General features: G+C 40.1%; 1 protein-coding gene across 1 annotated transcript in view; it reads left to right on the top strand.

The window, feature by feature from the left end:
* Nucleotides 1-17,987, top strand: part of PKP2 (plakophilin 2) — a 40,657-nt gene extending 22,670 nt beyond the window's left edge. Inside the window, exons 6-13 of the mRNA XM_064654685.1 lie at nucleotides 2,013-2,190; nucleotides 9,436-9,553; nucleotides 11,034-11,195; nucleotides 12,042-12,215; nucleotides 12,783-12,936; nucleotides 14,680-14,869; nucleotides 15,802-15,889; nucleotides 17,391-17,987. Of these exons, the coding sequence (XP_064510755.1) occupies nucleotides 2,013-2,190; nucleotides 9,436-9,553; nucleotides 11,034-11,195; nucleotides 12,042-12,215; nucleotides 12,783-12,936; nucleotides 14,680-14,869; nucleotides 15,802-15,889; nucleotides 17,391-17,459 (1,133 nt within the window). The 3' untranslated portion in view covers nucleotides 17,460-17,987. The remainder of the gene's footprint in view (nucleotides 1-2,012; nucleotides 2,191-9,435; nucleotides 9,554-11,033; nucleotides 11,196-12,041; nucleotides 12,216-12,782; nucleotides 12,937-14,679; nucleotides 14,870-15,801; nucleotides 15,890-17,390) is intronic.
* The last annotated feature ends 1,056 nt before the right edge of the window (nucleotides 17,988-19,043 follow it).

Raw genomic sequence — 19,043 nt, 5'->3', positions numbered from 1 at the left:
CCCCTGTGCAGAAAATAGCTGCCTGGTTTCTCTGCAATTTCTGTGCTTATATGGCCTCTTCATAGGGTGAATGAGTCCTCCTCAAGAGCACACTGACTGAATTGGCTTCATGAAATCATTGATACAAGTAAAGTAAAGGAAACATAGGCTTTGTCCTTTTTTTGTCTTTTTGACTTTTTGACAAGCTACTTAGAAGTCACTTAGGAAAGGAATGGTGTTACTCGTAAGTAGCAGGAGAGGATGTCACTTGGTGACAACACAAGAGCCAAGACAGGAATTGAATTTTATAGTATTTGGAGAGCATACTGAGGAACAGAAAGTAAAATGGCTGTGGCATGGAAAAAAGAAAAAAAGTATTAGCTTTTGAAGGTAAGCCAGATGAGCCTCCAGGGAGTAGCTAACCTCTTGATCTTGTTATCATGAAGCATAAATACAAGAAATGAAAGGAAATTTTTCCTGCAGGGAAGATTACAGCACAAGCAGAACTGTCATTAAAAGAAATATAAATTCAAAAGCAGACCCCACCCATTTTTCCAAATAACCATCTAAGGGAAAACTATGCTCCTATGAGTACATTAAGCATAGGTGCAAGGAAAGAGCCCACTCCTAAAGACATTTTCTAATGTGAACAAATTCATCCACACCCAGAATGCCACTGAGAGAATCCTTCTCAGCCCAGTGATACAGTGCCTGTGGGTAAAGGTAGGATTTTTGTTGGAAAATATACAGTGTAAGCAACATCTCAAATTCTGTTCCGACAATTCTATTCTAGGTATCTATCTGCAATTAAAAATGAATTTGTTCTTTTTGAAATTATATTCTGTCCTTGTGCCGTTCCTTGCATTTTTGCCATTCTATTTTAACCTGCTTCCCTTACCAATGCTCTTTGGACTGCTTGTCTGATTTCCCATATGCCTTATTTTCCTTCAGGAAAATACATTCTTCCTTTTATCCTTTAATTCAGAGGTTGAAGAGCTGATCCCAAAAGAAGGAATGGGCTGCTTTTGGCTGGCTTTTGTTTTGGTTTTATTATTTCTCACAATACCTGAAATTAAATTCAAAGTGTAAGGAGATATAAAAGAAGCATTTTCTGTTGTGAATTGATGAAAGGAACATTCACTAATACTCTGCCAGTGTGTGTGGAGAAGGAGGTCTGTGAAACTTAGAGCAGCAGGCTGAGGAAACAATGAATGTCTTTGTAGTGAAAAGCAGAAATACATGTCGTTTTCCAGGGGAAGAGTACTTTAAAAAGAATTGTCATCTGTTGGAATAGAACATAAGCAAACCTAGTAAGTTATGCAATATTATATTTAAGATTTGTTTGGGAGATTGTGAATAGACAAGGTTTGTAGCATTACTTAATGATTTGCTTAGTGACTAATGTCTGGACAGTAACGGCCAACCAGGGTTTAACAGCTTTCCCTCCTATGAGAAATTTTGCTATCAAGTGTTAGAGAAACTTGGTAATGGGCATCTCCTGTCTTCCAGCAGATTTCCAGCAACCTGTGAACTCAATCTCTGTACTTCCCATCACAATCCCTTTTGCATACGAGTTTATTCTCCCACTCATTGGTCTTTACTTCGTACTTGGAAGTGCAACTAGTTCTGCCAGGCATCCAGAATGGACAAATTCCTCCCTGGAACCGTGGAGGATGATCACTGATGCTGGTGGTGTTATGTCTGTTTAGCTTGTACTACTTTGGTAATAGAGAAGATGATTGCTGCAGATGAGCAATGCAGAGCCATGGGAAACTGCACTTCATGGTTGGGCATCAGACTGACTGTGCAGAGATTTTATTTCAATCACATGGATAACTGTGCTCCCTTTTTTGCCCCATTTCCCTGTCCTCAGATCAGGGCTGGTGAACACTTACCAACCCATTCTGCTCCTCGTCAGAATGTCAAGTGTCAGTGAGGCTTCTTCACCTTTTAACTTCAAGGACTTTGAGATTAAGTCTTTCAAACTGCAGCAGAGTCTTTTTGCCTCTCTGATTTTATTTTGGGTATTCCAGGTTTGTTGTGGAATTTGTCCTCTAATGACCAGCTGAAGCACCTGTTGATTAGAGAAGCCCTGCAGACGCTGACTGAAGCTGTCCTCATCCCTTACTCAGGCTGGCCAGATCGAGATTACCCGAAGTCAAGTGTTTTACCTGACCCTGATATCTTCTACAATGCCACAGGATGCCTGAGGTGAGTACTCAATCTACAACTACCCAAAGCAATAGTGATGATAAAACAGGCCTGCACACTTATTTTTTTTCTTGTTTTTAATTTTGATGCACTTTACTGTTGTATTGCCCTATAAGTGCCATTTGGACTACCAAAAGACTAACATATTTGAATTATTAGTTCTGGTATCATAGATCTTTGGTGGGACAATTGAAGTGCCTGTGTATCTGAAATTTTCTTTCGAGAGACTGAGAAAGTTATCCTCATCTACAGCATTATTGGTTATTAATGGGACCATTATTTTTTGACATTTCTGCTGAGTATGTTTTGCTCACCTGCTGCAATACCTGCTAAATGCTACCAGGCATGGGAGCACTCCTTTGACTAGTGAGCAGAACATGCTCAGCAGTGGCCAAGTCAGTCTTTTTTTCTACTCTGCATATAAACCATGACTAATAGTTACATTCATTAGCATCTCCAAGGACCCTTTGGATAAATGCACAGAGTTCCTCTCAAGTCACGATCCCTTCTCATCTAAACAGATGACTTGGAAAAGAGACTCGATACCTAGAAGTACATAAAAGTCTTCAGTTTTCAGCTGCTGCCAAAGATGCTTACTTTGACATATCATAATCTATACTTAAACTGACTAGAAAATTATTTAAATTAAGGAAAAACCATTTCTTAAACCATGGTAAGCCCTGTCCAACCTTTTACACAAGTTCAAGCAAGTTGCAGCCATGGAGTGAATGAATAGATTTGCAGCTGTGTATTTACTACTACAATCAGCTAATAGGCTCATGAACACAGTAGCATTTACTACAGAGAAACACCAAGGGCCTCAGTGAACACACCCCTAAATGGCTGAAGGATGAAAATCACATCTTCAATAAAAACACCATTAAAAATAACAGCCTATAGAACTGGGGCTCTTTGTGTTTGTGAGTCCAAAGTCATTGCACGTTAAGTACACTCATGAGCATCAGAGATGCATGCCTTTTGTTTACACATTTCAAAAATGTATGAAAGGGCAGTTTGAGCTGCTTAGAGGAGTAAAGTACAAGTGCAAAGGCATGGCCTGAGTTTTACACACCTTCTAGTATAGTACAAGGAATAAAGTCTGAAATTTAGAGGCTTGGGAAGCTGCCCAGTTTTGCCTCACACATTCCTGCTATGCTAACGTGTCCTATAGCATATTAGTTGTATATATATGGCATTAATTTTTACTGTGTAAACAGCTCTGTGCCTGACTCATGTGGTTTCAGAAGACAGATGAATTGTTAGCTATACAAAATACCCAACAATAAGGCACCTTTTCCTGTAGGAACTCCTGTCAGCCCACTAGCTACTAATTAAGTTCATCTCTAAGTAATAATTAACTTTTATTTACTATGATGGCTCAAAAGCAAATAAAAAGAAACGTTAACCACCCATAATAAAATCTCTCTAGCTAATGCTGGTGGTGTTTAGGAAATAAAGAGGTTGTCTTTTTTCATATTGCTTAGCCCAGGATGCATTTATACAGAAACAGTCTGTCTGCTCCTGTCCTGCATTTGGACTCTGGAACTGTCTCTTCCCTATGAGCCAGCCGATGTGGACAAAGGATCATTCTCAGGTTTAGCCCTGTATTGCTTTGTCTGAGATTGTTTCAGCAGCTTGATACAAGTTGTTATGTGACAAATAAGGCATAACAGTAGCTGAGTTCTTTTAAATTAGATTCTGGGCTTACCTTACTCTGTACAGAAAAGTCAGTGCTTGAGGCTGCTCCAGAGCTGCAGTGAGCTCTGCAGGTTTAATGAAAACTCTGTTAAACTGCCCTTATCTAGGTGCTCAAAGATGAATTACCCATCTTGTAAATATGATGTCCATATTCTAGTCCTCATTTTTAAGAGCTTCAACACTTATAATTAGAACAAGAAGGGCTCAAAAATTTCCAGGTAAAGGAGATCTGCAGGATTGCAGCGCAGAATTAGTTTCTGGCACAGAAGAGGCTTATCATATTTGTACAGGCCAAATAGCTGAGATTTTTAAGATTAATCAGTTTGCATCTCTTTATTGGAAATGGATGCCCCTCCCAGATTAGGTCACTAGAAGTATTCCTTCCTTATGTATTAATTAAAAATTAATCTCTGCATGAATAAATGCTGAAAACTAAAAAAGGAGCATACACAAAGTAATAAAACTGTGCACTGAGGGAGTGATGTTGCTAATGAAGATGTTTGAAGAGTATATTTATTTGCCAAAATATAAATCTGTAATTAGTCTTCCCTTTTGTAATACTAACATGTTTGTTGTGCATGCTGATAAAGTCTATAGCCTGCAGCTTCTATTACAGGGTAAAAATAGTACTTTGAAGTGCAATACATTATGCATAGTACAGTACTTAGCTATAGGAGAATGCCAAAACTTATTTTCAAAAATTTACATACACCTATGGACTGAAAGGGACACCCACAGTCCAAATCTAACACTGGCATATGGTGTGGGTGTATGCACTGTGCCACACAGTTACCAACTCATAAATCACAGCTCTCTTCATCCTCCTTGACAAAAGTTCAGGAGCAGAAGTGAATCCACTCTAGCAGATAATATTGCAGATACTTTCAAACACTGGAATGAGTGAATGAGCAGACCAATCCCTGTCCTGCTAACCAGTTATTGCCAGAAGTATTGTGGAGTCCTGAATCTTGGCTGCCTGTGTCAGTGTTTGCAGTCACTGATAAGGAAGTCTGACGTTAGAAGGATTTGTTAATCCCTTTCTCCAGGTCTGTGTTTTGTCTTAGAACCATGTCAGAAGCAAAGCTTCACAGAAATCACAGATCACAAAACTTAACATAGTAAAAAGACGCTGCGTACGCCACAGAATTCCGCACTAGCGGTTAGAATAAGAAACAGTATTGTTCAGTTGTGAAGTATGATAAAAAACACTGTGCCCTGAACAGGCAGAGTAAGCCAAATGAACAGACTTCACTGGTTGCTTGACAATAAGCTGAATAAGTAAAAACAACAACAACAAAAAAAATATCTACAGGAGTATTACAGACATGATCTTGTTCCATTTTTACCTTGAAATACCTGTTCCCAAAAGTTCTGCAATGCTGAACTTCCCTAAATTTATGTTTAGTCATCACGTTTCCTCCTGCAAAACATTTCATTTAAGTGTTGGAGCTCGGAGTCACAACTGCTGTACTTCATTGCAGAGCCCTCCTGTTTAATTGCTCTGGAACTGAAGCATCTGGTGCCCCTTTGTATTCTAATTCTTCAAAACTTTCTAGGCAACTGTCTCCAGAAAAGTCAGCTATCCTCTCTGTTACTGGTTCCCCAACCAGTTAAATAAAAGTAATGCTTCCTTTTTCATAATTATTTTTGACACTTTGTCTATCCCAGCTCTTGTTTCAGCTTTTGTTTTGAATTACACAGTGACCCACAAGGACAGTGTAAAGCTGTATTTGGAGGAAGTAGTATCATTATACTTTAGACCAAGAGGCTGCATAAACATCTTCTTCCATTTGCTCCAGAGAGAAGGGAAGCCAAAGCTCTCACTGTGTGTTGAAAAGTGTGATGGCAGCTCAAACCTGTAATGGAAGCTTCTAAGAGAGAACGTAAAACAAATGACTGATGATAACAAGTCTTTGAACCAAGGCCTCTTGCATAGCATTGCTACTCCTTGAAGTTTATTTCCATCCATTCTTATCTTCTCTTGCCTCCTCTTCAGTTTATCTGCTCCCCCAGTTCCTGAAAGGAATTTTGTTATTTCCAGCAAGCATCTTGCAGCTTGGCGCTTCTGGTTACTGAGTAGATCCTAGATACCTTTCCCTCCTTGATGGATTTTTGAACTGTGTAAGGCATGCAGAGAATAGAATTTCCCAAACTACTCCAGGAAATCGTTGTCTGGTAATTGAATGAGTCCCAGGAGCAAAATCCCTCTTCTTATCAGTTATGTGGATCATTCACAGCAGTTCAAAAACCTTTTCCAACAGTCGGTGTATGACTCAGTGTTGGCTTAAAGGGAGTATCCCTTTCATTTGGTGCCATTTGCAAGCTAATTACCATCATTCTGTTTCTTTCAAAGTCATGCTTGATTTTACTATGTCACATTTCTTTGTATTTACCTCACATCTCTGGATCAAAATTATATTTCCCAGTAGGGAATTAGCTGAACCTCCCCAAATGCCACAAGAACATGGGCAAACAGCTATTTTGATTACAGATATAGTTGCACCATGTGTGAGTGCAAGAGAGAACAGAAGCAGCAAATGTAAGATGAGGTAAATGAGGCACATAGATAGACAAAATGCATCCACATTAGCATGTGGTATAGTTTGAGCATGTCACCAGGATTACCACATTTGAGCATGCCAGAAGTCAGAGATTTTTGGTAGTTAGGTGATGCCAAAGTGTAAGTTCTGAGTCACTTAGAGACCATCCCTGCAAGCACCAATCTCCCTAAGGCTGTATTCTCCTCATGCTACACTGTCCCAGCCCTTGAATACCAATGCAGGGTTGAAATATCACAAATTGGGTAGCAGAAGAGCTTTTCTATGAGAAGACTCTTGATTTTTACTCCAGCTGTTCCTTGCTTCATGGATCTGTTTATATCAGAGCACTTTTGATAAAATGCAAATAAAACAAATTTGCATAGCAGACTTGAAGGTTTCCGACCTTCCAGCCCAGCCATGACAATTGCCCAAGCACTGAGTATTTCAGGGCCTCCAGCAATTCCACTATAATAAAGTCCAGCTCCCGAGCTCAGAAGGAGCTGTTCCAGTTGTCAGGAACCTCAAATCTTGGGAAGCCAAGTCAGTTTTGAAATTTTCTAAGCAAAATGTCGCCATTGTTTAAAAAATAATTTTTTTTCGTTTACATTTCTGTGACACTTCTCAGAAACGTTTTTTTTCCTTCCCAATCTAATAGCATTTTTATTTCCTGGAATTTCTCAAGCTTCAATTAGCAAACAAACTGAAGCTATCAACTGAGGTTTTGGCTGAAATGCTCTTCTCTGACCCTATTTAGAGTAAGGTGGTTACAGCTGTGTTTGGGTGAGTGGGAGAGCAGGAGCTCTTCCCTTCCAGGCCCACGTTGTGGTGATAAGAAAACAGGGAAAGGTGGAGAATGGAGTAGCCATGTGTGTACAGACATGCACACAGACATGCACTGATATCTATTGCTGGATGAACAGTTGAGCATCAACTTCTTAATGAAACAGAGTCTGGTAATTAATTTCCTTTGCAGAACAGGACAGTGCCCTCAGTTCAGGTTCTTCTCCACCTCCTGAGCTATAAAAGCTGTTTCCCTCACTATATTCATGCTAAAACAGCAAGTCCAGGGCACAGCCACTCCTTGCACAAGTATTCAGCATGATCAGTTGTAAAAAGTTCAGGGGGTTTTAGAATGATGTACTGGGACAAAACTAAATACTGCATCAGCTGAAGTGTCTTTGGTGAGGGAAATTCCACACTTATCTTTAACAGTATTTTTAGTCTCTGTGCCTCAGGAACTATTTTTGCTATGTGCTAGAAGGGCTATAACATGTACATTTCTGTCAGCATAGCCATAAACATATGAATGGGTGACATGCCTCAAATGTGACATATATAGGTAAAATTAAATTTCAAAGTGATGTCTATAGTAGGCCATATTGAGGAATCTGAATATTGATTATGTGATACATAATCTCCTGAGAGAATAAATGAACTCATAGGTAGAGACATTGTTTACATTATGACCTAAAGTAAAATTCTAATTACAGTGCATTAGTATTTAATCTGAGCATGTACTTTCCAGGGGGAAAAAAACAGTAGAAGTGAAATGACAATGTATAAAATGCTACATTCATTTTACAGTCGTAATCTACAGGAAAGTTTAAAGCTGTACCTTACTGGCTTTGTCATTACTAAAATAATAAACACTGTGATTTCTGATGGGTAAAGTAAGCATACAAAATAAGCAACCTGAAACTATCTAAAGAAACATGTCCCTCTCCGGTTTTGATGGATGCTAAGGTTGGGTTATATTTAATGCTATTTCAAACAAAGAAGCTGGAATGTGCAGTCTTTTGGCCAGCAGAGCTGCAGGAGTCCAAAATAATGAGGCCTAGGTTTATAATTCCAGCATTCCATAATTCAGACCTTGTTGAGTTGTAAAAGTAATTACACAACAGAATGTGTTGTTACTTCCCTGGAAATCAGTATCTTATTTAGAGCTAAGCTTCAAGCAGCAAGTGTGTGTTTGGGTTTTCAAGAGTTTTTAAATCACTTTTGTAATTCGTTTTCAAGGTGCACTTGGGTTACTACAAAGCACAGAGACTGTTACTTGAAAGCCAGGCAAACAGTGCCTTCTTTTGGGTGTGGAGGAGGCAGAAAACCTGCAGAGCAGTGTCTGAGCTGCTGCGGAAGAACAGCATGAGGCATCTGCAGAAGGCATCTCGCATTTCCCTCTCAGACTGAGAAGCTTCTACTGGCTTCAGCTTTTACCTGCTTAGATGCCAGCAGCTTCTCTGGGAAGCTGGGAATCAGCTGAGCACAGTACAGCTTTCTCCTCTTCCCTGTCTCCCACTGCTGCTCTGGCAGCTGCCTCACCATTCATCCGCAGCCTCTTGCCCAGCAGTGGGGCCAGGCTGCTGCTCCAGCCTACCAGTCTGGCTGCATTCAAATCCCCTCCTGCCCAATAGCATTTCCCCCTGGAGAATTTCCACATGCACCTGAACTGCCATGTGAATGTAGCCCTGTAAGTGACATCGGTTTTCTTCTCATGTTAATGTAGAGATGTTGCTAAAACTCTCAGAACAAGTGCCTGTTGATGAGTTATCTTGGATCAAGAACTGGTTTCGTGTAGGTAAATTGCTAAAGGACATTTGTGTGCATGGAAATTTTTACAGCTGTTGTTCCTCTGTTATTTTGACATAGGCACCATCCTAAATATTAAAAATATAACTTAAAATGGAATAATGAAAAAAAGTCCAGTTTTTTTTGTTCAGGTTTGTTTAAAAAAATTTAACTCAACTTTGAGATGAAAATTGGAGTCAGATCTTACCTTATCTATCCAAACACATGGTTTGTTTTCCTGGAGTGTTTGCTTTTGTCTGGGAGTATGCTGAAGTGAAAGTTTTATTTAGAAGAGGCTCAGATTGTCTTACAGCCCTGAAGAAAGGAAGCAGTCAACCTTAACTTCAGTGATTTTAAGATTTAGCTGGAAAAGTTTGTCAGAGTAGCACAAAAAATATCTTTGACTAAATCTCTTCTCACCAACATATTCCTTCCTGCACAGAAACATGAGCTCTGCCGGCCCAGAAGGAAGGAAAAAGATGAGAGAATGTAATGGCTTGATTGATTCTCTTGTGTATTATATCCAAGGAGCTATTGCAGACCATGAGCCTAATGACAAGGTACTCTTCGAGATGAAAAGTGTTTTCCTGGGGGAAATTGCTAAGTGATTATTTGTTGTTGTCGTTGTTTAGAAACCAATGTTCAGAAACTGTTGTAACTGCCAAACATGTTTCCAGGGCTTTTAAAATTGCCACCAAAGGTGAAAGTCCAGGAAGAAGCTTTTTGAAGTATTTTTATCCTGCTATCTAAAACAATAGTACCTTAGCACTGGGAAAGCATTTTTGGAATCATCAGAGAGAAAGGTAGAAAATTCTGTCTTTTTTTAAAAAAGCGAGATAAAGTCACAGCTGTCAGAGATAGTAAGGCACAAAAGAGTAAGATGTTACCTTTTCAGTTGCCTCAGGGAGCTAGCTCGCTAGAAGCTTAAAAAATTAATCTGGTTACTCACCTGTATATTTAATGCTAAATACCCCTTAGGAAACGAAGAACCTAAATCCCTTTGGGTGGCAGTGTAATTAAGGAGCTTGCATCATTTAGAATGGAATTAATTTTCCTAAGTGTTTTTTAGAAGTTATACTTGCCACCTAAGCCAGTAACTACAGGGACACGGGCACCTCCAGACGCCAGTTTATCTCATTCTCTTCCTCCCACTGCTGACTGCAGATGAATCCTGAACACAGCCTAGACTAGATGCTTGTCTTTTAGCTGGGTGAAGCTGGGTGAGAAGACCAACCTTCACTTATGACAAAGTTATCTGAAGCCTGCGAGGCACCTCTAGTGTGCCTGCTGTAACTTGTGCCATGTAGTGGTAATTACTGCACATTTACAGCTCTATTCTAGGATTAGTTGCTTGAGCATCTCCTTGTATTTAGTGCCATTAGCTTCAGGGAGAATCCAGCACATTACACTTGTGCCAATAGCTCCTTGTTGCATTCTGTCTTAAAACCGCTTATTCCTTTTTTACTTTCAAAAAAGGAGGAGCTGGTAATAAAGCCATTTGCCATAGACTCATCACTCAGAAATTGTATACCTGACCTTAGCTGTGTTCAGAAAGGAACATCTTATTTAAAAAGGCATTCTACCACAGAAAAAAAAACTTCCTCCTTGGGAAAGATACAAAGCTTTCCTTTTGCTGATGCTACAGCAGGGTTTGTACATGATCATCTTTACTCTTAAGCTCTTAAACATTTCTTGGCACACTTCTGGTCTGTGTCAAATAGCACTCGCCCAAACACTTCCCAGGCACAATTCAGGAATTATAATGTCCCAGGACCATTTCCAGCAGGCATGCACCCCACTCTGAATGCAAGCCCTGTGTGCCAGCTGGCCTCAGTGCTCGGGAACATCCCGGGGCATGTTTAATTTATCAGCGTAAATGCAGTCTTGTGGATCACTGGCATGAAGCCCAGCTCTTCCATAAGGCATTAGAAGCTCTGCAGTTAGTTGTTGAAGATCCAAAAACGAAAGCTCTTCCCATGTCTATACATGTCCCTTCAATGCATGCCAAATCTTTCAATTTCTGTTCTTTTGTTATTTTAGGCCACAGAAAACTGTGTGTGCATTCTTCACAATCTTTCCTACCAGCTAGAGATAGAGCTCCCTGAGAGCTATGCCCAGAGCATATATATGCAAAGAAGAAATATTTCTAGCAATGATAAAACACCAGGCTGTTTTGGAACACGGAGCAGAAAAGTAAAAGAGGTAAAGTGCATGTTTAGTTACATCTCATTTTGTTAATCAGTTGTAGTATCCTCTGGAGAATAACACTGTAATCTACCTAACAGTCTGTTATTGATGTGTCCAATAGCATGACACTTACTTGCCCCAAAAATGCAAATTTATTGATAGTCCTACTTGACACCAATTATCTCTTCCGGCTGCTGCTGGTGACACTGACATATAAAAAACACTGTTCCATTAGCTGAGGAACACTGCCACTCGTTTTCATCCCCTCTGATGGATCTAAGTCGTATCTGTGCCATGTACAGCAATTGTGCAAGTGCCCTCCCAGTGAGTGGGTGTTGTGATGGTTTTTTCCCCAGTGAAACCAGCACAGAATGACTTGCCACTTCCATGACTTGCTGGGGTTTGGGCTATCTCAGGACCTCTTCTTTTCAATGCCATGTGGTACAGATCACTAATATTCTGACAACCGGGAATAGCTGGAGGGAAAACAGTACTAGGGGATGGCAAAAGCAACATAAAAAAGATTGATAAGCCTTCCCCATCCCTTGGTTTTGCTGGAGTGTTTTGTGCCTTCTCCTGGTCCACCCACAGTACAACAAGCTGTGCATTTCTATTTCTCCTTGGTCTCAGCCCCTAAGATCAGTTGCTGAGAGAGTTGCTTCCCCCATACCTATCACCTTTTATTTTGAGTGGCCAGTATAATTAAATACTGAAATTTTACACATTATTATATGAGCTCACAACTTGACAATCTGCAAATAACCTGGTCATAGAGAGTTACAAAATGGCTAGTTTAGCTTGTGATGCATTAAGTCATGTAAGGTCGCTGTTTTTAAAGGCTTGATCTGTTTACATGTTTAGAAGCACCAGGACACCCCTCTACCTGAGGAAAAGAGCAATCCCAAAGGTGTTGAATCGCTCTGGCATTCTACACTGATTAGGATATATCTCTCCTTAATAGCGAAGAGCACCAGAAACTACACCCAGGAAGCATCCCTGGGAGCTCTTCAGAACCTCACAGCTGGCACCGGACCCGTAAGTCAGCATTATATTTTTCTGATCATTTAGTTCTTAATGTGAACAAATAGAGTTCAGGGCTGCAGTGCAACATGCCCACTGCCCTGAGCTCAAATAACGCAGTCTCACTGACATCTTCAAGGAAATTGAAGAACACTGAAGGGAAAGTCACAACCAGCTTTGTAGTGTTTTCTTGCTTGGCAAACACGGGCCCTGCTTCTTCTCACTCTGTGCACAGTTCCATGCGTGGAATTTGCTAATTCGTTACACAGTGAGAGGGATGAGCAGATGTTAAAAGCACTGAAAAAGTCATGTTGTGGAACGTACTCCCGTGGGGAGCAGAAGGCTCTGACACAACAGCAGATCACTTTTGTGAAGAAGATAGTGACTCTGAGGAACTGGCCAAAGAGCACATGGGAGAAAGAGGGCTCAAAACTTTCCTTTTCCATTGCAGCTGATATGTAGCTCTGAACTTAAACTATTTTAAACGTGCTTAACGTGATGTAGAGAGCCCTCTGTGTGTGGGTTTTTATGAGGCCGTACATTCACGGTAATGACACAGTGCTGCCACGTGCCCTTTAACAGATGCCGTTTGCGGTGGCCCGGACTGTTGTTCAAAAGGCAAATGGCCTTCCAAGCATCCGAACTATGCTGCATGTAAGTCACCCTGCAGTAAAGAAGACAGCAGTGTCACTGCTCAGGAACTTGTCTCGCAACACCTCTCTGCAAAACGATATAGGTGAGCAAAGACTGGCGTTGTCTCTTGGGCGCTCTCTGCTCTCTTTACCTTCCAGTTTCCTTCCTTAAAAAAAAAAAAAAGAAATGCCCAAAAAAAACCCTGATCCGTGTGAGTTGAGTAGATCTTTGCGCCAGATACTTGCAGCCATTTTACGGGGTTTAAAATAAAGAGTTCTGCCTAAGGAGGACTTTAACCTCAAGTTTTCTCTATATTGTGTATTCCTCGTCAGGTACTTCCATTGGTGCTATTTTTAAAAATACATAATGGAAGTAAAATCTGTGCAGATTTGGAGAGGGAGTTTTTCTTCTGCTTAAAATAGGGTAAAGGAAGGTGAGTGCCAGCTTCTGTGCTGCCACAGCTATGTAATGCTTTGCTAGAAATCACAGTGCATCTCTAATTCTTCTAGCAAAGGTCATATTTCCTTCTATTTAGACACAAAACTTTGGAAGCTTGCAGCTCACACAGTTTTCCCACAAAATGTTTGTCAGAATGGAAGCTAGAAGGTGCTATAGAAAAAATAATTCAGTCTTTTTAAAGGATCTTATTTCTAAATAGAAGCCATTTCTATTCTGAGTATTCTCATTTCAATTTAATGCGTATTTGAAATTTTTTCCTACTGATAGGACAAAATGAATTCACATAATTGTTGTCCTCTTCTGTGTTCCCACCAAAGGAAAAGGGGAAATTACAGGCATACAGATGGTTCATGGGGCAGATTAACCTTCAGAATTCTGCAGAACAGTCTCCTGGGCACTGTTTAATCCTTAGAGAACATTCCCTATTAATGAAAATATTATAACATGTTGTTGAGCTCGAAGGGATAATCCATATGGTGTTAAAAATTACAAGTAGTGAATCCCCCAGACAGAATAGAAATTAAACTGATGAGAAGCTGAGATTTCATCAGAAAAAATAATTTATGAAAGAGTGTGGGAAAGATAGAATAGCACAAAGCTTTGTAGACAGATGCTTCATCTTGCACAGTCACAGTCATTTTCTTACTTCACCTATAGCAGAGACAACTGGGGGAATTTCAGGTGGACCTTTTCTCCATGAAAATGTATTCTTTGTGATTGACTGAAAGCATGTATGCATTCAGGTCAAATTCCTAAAAAAAATTTAGTTCAAAACACATCTGGAAAGGCATACTGTTTTCTAGATATGTGTCTAAATTGATCAAGCTTTCTGAAAATTGCCTTTCTTGATTTACTAATGGAGAAAATAATGGACTATCATCTCTGACATAATTGCTTTGCCTGATGCATGAACCTTGTCACCCATCTGAAGGAATGAACAGTCTGGTCAAAGTGATGAGGTGTTTCTTTAGTAGGGATGGACTTCAGAATATGATGTCATTCTTAAATAAACAGCTTACACACTGGTTCAGAAAGTTGTGCTGCAGTCACCCTTTCTCAGTTTGCTGTGCATCACTATACCCCTGATTACCTCTGGGACACAGAGGGTTCCCTGGGAAGGGGCAGCCTGCTGCTGGCACATGCCTGGTGACCTCACTACAGCACACGAGGCGTTAATGTATTGTGTATGAGGCAAATTGCATAGTGTCTGAGTTAGTGTGGATGCAGCCTAACCCAAGTTGTGGGGATGTAATGCAGGTACAAAACCATGACTGTTGAGAGAGCACACAGCACCCTACCAGGTGAGAATGGCAGGAAAAAGGTAGGACCCCTACATAAACCTGCACCTGTTGGTAATGGAATTGCTTGTCTCTCTTCCAACCTGTAGCTAGAGAAGTTTTGCCTGATTTGGTCGCAGTACTTTCCGAGTCTGTCCCAGGGTCTGACATTGCCTGTGAAACCACAGCGTCCATCTGCTACACCTTGTACAATCTGACGCAGAGCAGCTCGCAAAATGCACGGCTTCTCCTGAGTGCTGATGGGCTGCCAAAGATTATTGCCATCAGCATGAATGACAGGTAAGGTGGTCGAGAAGTCTTACCCTCTTCCTTCTTTTCCTGGGCAAGAAAGAAGCTGCAACCTCTCTGCCTCTTGGGGAGAAAAAACACTTCATCTCAAGGTACAGGACAGCTTAAACAAGCGATGTGAATAGAATTGCACATGTTGGGAGATACAGAAACATCTCTTGCAACTCTTCCATCCTCAGCTAAATTGACCATGTTCCAGAATTTTAAGTAACTCCTCAGAAGATAACTGCACAACATTATCTGTGTTCTGGTACAGAGTGACTGACCATCAGATCTTATCTGTACCCAAAAAGTTTCTGTCTTTCCCGTTGATTGTAACACAGTCCTGATAAACTTTAGAGTGAAGTGCAGGGATAAATTTTATAAAACTTATAGACCTGTACTTAAAAATAATTTATAAAGTAGCATTTTAGAGAATAGATTCAAAAATTAATCATTCTTTAATAGGTAATCATATGCAATCAATATTTACTCAAAAGATAATTAATGCCTAAGAATATGAATAATGATGCTGTTTGCCTTCCTCTCTCTTTACAAAATTGAAAGAGGAAATTAATCTCAATAAAGGAGGCTTCATGAGGCCCCAAGTAGTTTAAATCCTGTTTAACTAACCAGAGATTTTACCTACTGGAAAGATTCTTTCAAATGCTTGTTATGCTGAGTGTATTTTCCTCAACTGAAAATTAATAGTGTGATGGCTGCTCTAAAATGTAGCCTACAAAGTACTTTCATTTGTTTCAGTAATCAGGATGGCATGAAACATGCTACTATAGCTAAAGACTAGGAAAGCAGCATTTAGGAGCAAAGAGAGACAGGACAAATGCTACAAGGTTACATTTGTTGAAGTCTGTACATGCACTGTGATTATGACATGGAAATTGAAATATGAAATATGTTTTATCATTCTTTTTGCAAAATTGCAGTAACATGTTCAGCAAAGCTAGTAGGGCTGCTTCAGTCCTCCTCTACTCCCTGTGGTCACATACTGATCTCCACAACGCTTACAAAAAGGTAAGATCCAGGTTAGAACAACAACACATAATCTGTCCTTTTGGACCTAGAACTCTCTCATTTGTCCTCTGGGGCCCTTAGCAATTCCACACATTTAAGAATCAATAAGATTTCAAGTGGTCTCTTATTGATTCTTAAATGCCTGAATAATGCATGGCCTTAATTTTTGCTCATCTGCATTCATGTTCCCTCCCTCTGTAGTTTTAAATCCACTGCCAAAGTTTATGAAAACTGTTCCTGCTGCCTGTCAGAAGTGTCAGATGGTGAGAAGTGATGCATAGTAGGTCACCATCCACCACTGACAGAACCAACCTGGCACAGAGGGTGTAAAGTGCCAGCAGAAGCAAAGGCAGGGCAAGGCAGCTTCCTGCTTTGAAACCAGAGCAGTTTTATTCTTCTTATTTGTGTGATCTGGTAGCCCACGTGTAGGCAGAAAACTAGGGCCTGGGAAAGGTGTTGGCAAATATTTACTGCCATAGTCAAAATCAAACAAGAAATGACCAGCATGAGTCAGACAACAAACCAGTTTCCTTTTTTTTTTTCTTTCCCCTGAAGCTCTGTGACCGCTTTTTCAGTACACAGCTGATTGAATTCAACCTACCTACCTTCACCCTGCATTTCAAACTGTTTTCAATCCTTGTTTGTTTGCTGTTCATAATCATCACCTAAAATTCCCTGTAACCTAAAACTATTCCATGTTCTCAAGGTAGCCTTCAGCATTTATTAGTTGGCTGTTTCTTTTTGTAGATTTTCTGTTGAAATTTGCTCTAAGAAAGTTACTTAGCATAATATGCTTTAGCAGTGTTGCATCACACTCAGCAGTTTACTTCCCCACAAGCCAGAAATCTGTGCTCAAGAATGAGGGTACTGTACCCATATAAATTCTTAACTACATTTTGTTGTCCCTGGTTTTTTACAACTACATTCCTGACTTTACTGTACAGCAATATGGTATGAATTTTCTGAAGTCACTGGTAGTTTAGGTATGCCTATAAGACACATTTCTCAGATCTGAGTTTCAAAACTCACATTACTTGTTGTTCCTGTGCAAATCAGGTCCCCTAGAGACACCAGGTATTGCACTGAAAACTGCAGACCACCTAATGCCTAGATATTTTTGACAAGTCAGGCTAATAAGCAACAGAAATTACTTGATCCAATGGGATGGATAAAGTCCTGAGTAATTTTGGCATTGCCCTGTACTGTTTGTTCTGATAATGTTAATCTCAGCTGGCATTAGTCACCTGAGAGCTCAGAGTCTGTAGAGCTGAGCTAGAAGAACAGGCTCCTGGTACAGTCAGTGGAGAGAGTTAAGCAACTCCAATTATTCATCTCACTTGTCGTAGACTAAATGGACATGTGACTGTCTCTGTGACTGTAGAGGACTCTGCCTAGACCCCTACCATGGCTCCATATCTAGCTTTTAGACAGCTGAACCCACCCTTTCCTTGCAGAATCAGCACTGAAGATAATGGATTATTCTGTTTCTTTCATTCCAAAGGCTGACTTTAAGAAGGCGGATTTCATCAACACCCGGACCACAAAAGCCTATAACTCGCTGAGAGATTGAATCAGAACATACCACTGAAGACAAACGAGATCATACATCAGTTAACATAACTATCTTCACATGGTTGGTGTTGCCATTGTGAACCAGGAAGTATCTCAGAAAAAAAGATATTGTGATTTTATATAAAGACTTGAGTGACCGGAGAGTAGCTTTTTGGAGTTTTTAGTCCTAATCGCCTTGTTGTCACTGTATATATCAATATAAGAATAACCAAAGATGGATTCTTCAGGATGTCTGAGGTGAAGTTTCATCCAGGTTTACCACTAGTCAGAGCTCCAGATGACTGCCTTTGATCTATGCAGAGAAGTTTGAAATCCTGATCGGCAGCAAATTCTTTTCAGACTTTTTTATACAAATAGTTTTCTACAGTGGATAAGCATCAAGTGCACTGCTCAGGACTTAGTAGTCTTTCACCCTCTTATTTTTCCCACAAGCTACATAAGAATCTCCAGACTCCATGAGTATGCACAAGAAGCTGTTTCGCTGCCTGCATTATAAGAGCACCAATGAAGTTAAAATTATTATTTTTGTATTGCTTGTATACATGGGTTCACTGGTTCTTAAGCCCCTTTCATTTGAGATTTCATCAGCAACAAAACTGATTTTACATAGATCTTATCATCTCTTTCTCCTCTCATCCTCCCTCACGTGGCTCTTGCAATTTTGTCCAGAAGGGGTTTTGACTAGAACCACTAGGTTTAAGACACTGCGTTTCAGAAACTTTAGGCTTAATTTGGGCCCATCATTCTTTACTAGTTGGTGGGGAAGTTATTTGCGGGTGATTCAGTGATTATTTAAAAAAAATTGCAATATCAAAATAATTCTTTTGATTATATATAGTGAAGGGAGTGGAATCTTGCCTTTGTTTTTGAAGTAAATAGACACACGCACAAGAGGTTAGGCTCTGTGCTGCTTAAGGAATGCTGATCCTGCTCCATATTCTCTTACATGAAATAATCATCCTCCCTACAGCACTTACATGCAATGTGATAACTAGGACTATGTCTGCACATGTGAGAATAGGCAACAGGAGGAAAAAAAAAATCCTAAGCACCTAAAAACTGTTACCATGATATGATGCTCAGAGAGGGTAAAGAAGCACTAAAAAAACCTCATTTGCAATTTCAATAAGTCAGATTTTTCTCAAAAAAACCCCAGTAGTTCATTAAACCAACAGGAGATTAATATATAAATATATAATAGGATGGGGATTGGGTTATCAGCTGACATTATCTGGCATTCCTCTTCTGAAATCAGGGAAGGTGAACTACCTTTATGGCAATGAAGATTTTCTCATACGTATTTTTAAGCCTTGCTGCTTGAACAGAGCCCGTCCTGTGCCCTCATTCCGAACTGCTGGCATAGGAGCTATTACAGCTGTTCTTGTCCAGAAGGAGGTGTGCAATCCTTTGATGCAGAGGAGGCCATCAGGCCTCTTCATTTCAACACTCCTGGCTAAAGGTCTAGCTCCTACCAGAAACTAAGACAATAGACTGTGACGTTGCGTTGTGTCCAAACGTATTTCTGGATATCAGGGACCTAAATTCTGCTGGTAGATGCACATTGTTCTCAGAGGATTCCCAG

This window comes from Pseudopipra pipra, chromosome 5 (assembly GCF_036250125.1).
Source record: "Pseudopipra pipra isolate bDixPip1 chromosome 5, bDixPip1.hap1, whole genome shotgun sequence".
NCBI classification, from domain to species: domain Eukaryota; kingdom Metazoa; phylum Chordata; class Aves; order Passeriformes; family Pipridae; genus Pseudopipra; species Pseudopipra pipra.
This window is presented reverse-complemented; position numbering and strand designations above follow the sequence as displayed.